Consider the following 5,131-nt stretch of genomic DNA (forward strand, 5'->3'; position numbering starts at 1 on the left):
GGGAGCGCCACTGCGCTCCCAAGCAGCGCACTGTAGCAGTGCGCCACCGGGCCGGCCCCAGTGATCCAGGTTTGCATCGGTTTCCTGGCCGGCTGTGCTGATGTGTTTCCGTAACTTATCAGGCAGTGGGAGGGCCCTGAGAAAGGCCTGGGGAAGTGGCTGGAGGTAGTGGTTGTCTCTGTAGGAAGGAGAGAAAAGGGGCTTGTGCACGGTAAGAATGAGGCAGGCAGCCGCAGGGCTCCTTCTGGGCTCTGTCCTGCTTCCTACTGGTGATCCCTGTGCCTGTTCTGCCTCCTTGTCACTTGCAGCCTACGGGGACAATGCTTGTGGAACGCCAGCTCCTTCAACCCCTGGTCTATATGAAGCGCCTGGAACTCATCAGAAATGTCTGCAGGGATGAAGCCCTGAAGAATCTCTCACACACGGCTGTCTCCAAGTTTGTCCTGGACCGAATATTTGTCTGCGACAAGCACAAGATTCTTTTCTGCCAGACTCCCAAAGTGGGCAACACGCAGTGGAAGAAAGTGCTGATTGTTCTAAATGGTGCGCGTGGCACCCGGCAGATGTCTGCCTGTTTGCCTGGGGAAGGGTCCTGGTGGCCCAGGAGGGGTCAGAGGAGGCTTCTCCCGGAAGGGCTGGCAGCCTTCCGAACAGTTCTCTATTGTTTTTTCTTGTTAGTATTATACTGTAGAAGTCGGTGGGGTTAATGTAGCCACTGATTCTTTTCAAAGGGGCACAGCCAAGGTCAAATCTTGCTTTTCCTAGCACTTCTCAGGCAGCTTGTCCACCACAGTTGAATCCTTTTCTTCTTCTCTTCAGATTCATTGTGTTGATTCTTACAGTCACAGGCTCTGTCCCTGCACTCACAGAGCCACTGATAACGAGAAGAGCCCACACCCTGAACCTGGGAGGGGAACCCTGCCACGTGGGTCCGTGGCCTCTCCACCTGCAGACCAAGTATTCTGTTGGATAGAAAGAAATTGTACTCCATTTCATGCTAAGCATCTGTATTCAGAGGACTTAGCTTGCTTCAGAAAATCTGATGTTTACTCATGGACAAATTAGATCATTGAAAAGTGACCTCAATGCTCAAATTAGATCATTCAAAAAGTGACCAAAGAAAAGCGATCACTCACCTTTCTTTTCAGAAACTATGCTTGTTTGTTTAAATTCCAGTTAGTCTGAACCGGTCCAAGATAATTATGGGCACTGTCTATTAAATTCAGCTTCAAAGGGAACACTTGACAGCAGTGGGACTCCTAGGTCAGGAATCAGGCCTCGGGGTACTGTGGGTGGCTGGTCCTGGGCTTCCAACATCTCCCTGCTCCTGACGCTGCTCTCAGAGTCGGCAGTCAGTGTTGGCTGCCATTTGGCCTTTTCACAGGTTGGTTGGAAGAGAGAAGGGTGACACCTCATCTTCTGGTTATTAGGTGTATAATTAATTGTGTTTCTGGAGTAATCTAATAGTATGATGGATTTCTTGAAATCAGAGAACTAGGTTACAAATCAAATTGAAAACAAGGAATAGACAATGAGGCTCACAAATCGGCCACCGCTGTGACACATCATTCTTGGAAGAAGTAGACAGCCACTTACAAGGGCAGGATAAAAACACAAGCAGGCTTGCCAGGCGTATAATAAGAAGTCATCACTGTGGCTGTCTTCGGCTGTCCCTGGGTGCGCCTGGATGAGGACAGCACGAGAGTGGGGCCAGGTGCAAATCCTCAGGGCTGGTCCTCTGTTGTCCCTGGGGGGAGCTAATGCTCATCTTGTTCATTTTGCAGCCATCCAAAGCACGTGGCATAGACTTGGACTGGGGCTGAAGTATTTGGGGGAAGAATGAATAAAAGAGACAAGGCTGTGGCCACTGCTTAGGTGGCCCTGGAGAGATTCTTCCCTGTTAGAGCTCTGAGCTTAACATGACAGGGTTAGCACACAGATGGATGTTAAGGCTTGTAGAGGCATGGCTGAAGTCCAAGCATAATGACAATTTATTTCCATTTGTCTATGTTGAGAGAAATGAAAAAAGCCTGCCCAGCCACCAGCCCTCGGATGGACCCCACCTAGGTTCCATTCAGCAGCCTGGACCAGGCAATGGCCCCCACGACAGACCGGGACTCTCCATCCTGCCCTGCCCTCTGCTCCTTCGACTCCTGTTTCCGTGAATCACAGCTCCCACAACCTCAGCAAGGCTTTTCCAGCGCTGAAGGTCTTTGCCACTTGCCAGGCTGGGATGCTGCGAGGTTACCTGAAAAGCAGTATCAGCCTAGGGGGTGGTGCCTGGAGACCTCAGGTTACCAGTTGTGACAGTGACAGTCCGTGGAGGTGCTGTGGGCATGGTCAGCACTCTGTTTCCCATTCCTGCTCCCCATTTCAGAGTAGAATAAGTATTGCTGGTGTTAGATCACTGCCTGCAAGCAATTCCTTTCTGTAATGGAGATTTAGCCCAATTGAGGTGCGTTGCCAGTGTAGGCACTGCCAGTATTTCTGCCCTGTTACCTCCGTAGTCACCCACTTCCTCCAGTTGGCTTATGGATTGCCAGGAGCTTTGCTGTGCTGTCCTCCTGCCGGCAGGAGCAGTGGGATTCACAGACATAACTGGGTGTCAGGAGGGCCTGCGGTGCGTGCTGTGGGGACAGCGGCCCGAGGTGAGAGGGGGGCGGCACCTTTCTCTAAGGATGGTACCCGTGTGGCCAACACGCCTTCTCTTCTGTTTACTTCCCAGGGGCGTTTCCTTCCATTGAAGAGATCCCTGAGAACGTGGTTCACGACCATGAGAAGAATGGCCTCCCTCGACTCTCTTCCTTCAGCGGTGCAGAGATTCAGAAGCGGTACGAACAGGTCCCTCTAGGGGGATTTTGAAAACCTGCAGACGTTTTGATAAATTCCCCAGGCTTAGTTCTGTCCTTGCCACATATTCCAACTGGCTCCGAGGGGCACTGGGGGCTGTAGGTTGGGGGGGTGAGAGGCAGCCGGGCGTATGCCCAGCATTCACTTGGTGCCTGCAGACTTTCAAATCTAGGAGGGTCTCGGAACATCTCCCCCAGCTTCTCTTCAGGCAGCCCGTTAAAGTGAAAGTTCCGTGATTTTTAGTAGAAATGAGTGGTCAACTTTGTTCTGCTTTGGTAGTGTTACGTTTTATTTATTCCTTGCTGCATATGATCTTTTCTTCGTAAGAAAGGGATTTGGGTTGCAGGGAGCCCCCACTGTGTGTTTGATTTTTTCCAAAGGCCCTGTGCTTGTCTCCGGGGCAGGGGGCCAGGGAGGGCTGGGCCCAGCAAGGCGGGGCGGAGGGGCAGACCTCCCTGATCCCAGCGAGGATGGGAATGGAAAAGTTCTCCCGTGCTAGCTGTGGAATGGCCCTGCAGCGCAAGCTTTGAAGGAGTAAAGACTGCGCAGCAGCTGCTGGATGTTGGGGCGCCCGCTGACCTCTGCCTGGCCGGGCTGTACAGCCACTCGCCCTCCGTGGCTTCCACCCTGACTAACTCAGTCTTCCCAGCTGCTACAACCCCCCTCAGAAATCCTCCTGGGTAGGGACTGGCCTGTTGCCCATGAGCACTTGCCCCGTGGGGCCTCTGTGAGCCTGGGTGAGTGAAGACGTGGACAGCAGTGTGTGGCATGGAGCAGGCATGCTGCGAATGCAGTGACGTCCTCGCTGGTCCCCACGTGGCCACTGCTACCCTTCGTGCCCACACCGGCTCTGCTGCAGCCACCCCTCCTGCCGCTGGAGCTCGAAGCCTGGTGTTCCACTCCTCACACCCTTTCCTCTCTCTGTTCCTTCCCCTGGCAACTTTTTTTTGAGTTGAGTTTTTAAAGACATGCCCTTAAAGTAACATTCTCTGGCCTTGGCTCCTCCTGACTCACTCAGAGTTCCTGCTCTTAGGATTTTCTGCCCAGGAACAAAACTTTTAAATATTCTTCAAGTTTTGAATTAGTCAAGTAAGGCAAAACATACAGTAAGTAGATGTCTTCACGGCGAGCCCCTGGGATGAGTACTGTGGCCTCGGGCAGTTAAGGTTTCTGGGCCTTCCTCATCTGTAAAATGGGTTGAAAACAGGACTGATCCACGACATCTTGGAGTGGATGAAGCGACAGCTGTCGAGCATGCTCATGGCAGGGCTTGGCCGGCGACTACCACTGCTCTGCTGCTCTTCAGTCCTGGCACCGCTCAGCCACCAGTAGCACCGAGTTAACCTCTTGTTTGTTTTCATTTTTTTCCTTAGATTGAAAACCTACTTCAAGTTTTTTATCGTAAGAGATCCCTTTGAAAGACTCATTTCTGCATTTAAGGATAAGTTTGTTCACAACCCCCGGTTTGAACCTTGGTACAGGCACGAGATTGCCCCCAGCATCATCAGGAAGTACAGGAGGAACCGGACGGAGACCCGGGGGATCCAGTTTGAAGATTTTGTGCGCTACCTGGGTGACCCGAACCACAGGTGGCTTGACCTTCAGTTTGGGGACCACATCATTCACTGGGTGACGTACGTAGAGCTCTGCGCACCCTGTGAGATCAAGTACAGTGTGATCGGACACCACGAGACCCTGGAGGACGATGCCCCATACATCCTAAAGGAGGCTGGCATAGACCACCTGGTGTCGTACCCGACCATCCCTCCGGGCATCACTGTGTATAACAGAACCAAGGTGGAGCACTACTTCCTGGGCATCAGCAAACGGGACATCCGGCGCTTGTATGCACGTTTTGAAGGGGACTTTAAGCTCTTTGGGTATCAGAGACCAGATTTTTTGCTAAACTAATGGATAGGACCTATGAATTCAAGAATCTCTGTTAGGCTAGGGCCTAGCCAGGTGGAGATCTGAGCACAGAAATGACATTTTCCTCCATCACACCCCTCTGTGAGACTCCCAAAATCTCTTGTGAGTGCCTGGGTAAGTGACACCATGCCCTGTTACAACTGGGCTGGGATGTGAGATGCGCCAGGGCCCCTCCCCCAGCCCCACCAGTGTCGGGAGGATGCTCGGCCGGCCTCCCTCTCCTAAATCTCTTGTGAGTGCCTGGGTAAGTGACACCATGCCCTGTTACAACTGGGCTGGGATGTGAGATGTGCCAGGGCCCCTCCCCCAGCCCCACCAGTGTCGGGAGGATGCTCGGCCGGCCTCCCTCTCC

At 52.7% G+C, this 5,131-nt stretch overlaps 1 protein-coding gene across 2 annotated transcripts in view; it reads left to right on the forward strand.

The window, feature by feature from the left end:
• CHST10 (carbohydrate sulfotransferase 10) overlaps positions 1-4,996 on the forward strand; it is a 13,832-nt gene extending 8,836 nt beyond the window's left edge. For both annotated transcript variants that reach the window (XM_008591358.1, XM_008591359.1), the window contains 3 exons: positions 309-543; positions 2,726-2,831; positions 4,224-4,996. In XM_008591358.1, the coding sequence (XP_008589580.1) occupies positions 309-543; positions 2,726-2,831; positions 4,224-4,761 (879 nt within the window). In that variant the 3' untranslated portion in view covers positions 4,762-4,996. The remainder of the gene's footprint in view (positions 1-308; positions 544-2,725; positions 2,832-4,223) is intronic.
• The last annotated feature ends 135 nt before the right edge of the window (positions 4,997-5,131 follow it).

Source organism: Galeopterus variegatus, unplaced genomic scaffold (genome assembly GCF_000696425.1).
Source record: "Galeopterus variegatus unplaced genomic scaffold, G_variegatus-3.0.2 Scaffold6863, whole genome shotgun sequence".
Lineage (NCBI taxonomy): Eukaryota > Metazoa > Chordata > Mammalia > Dermoptera > Cynocephalidae > Galeopterus > Galeopterus variegatus.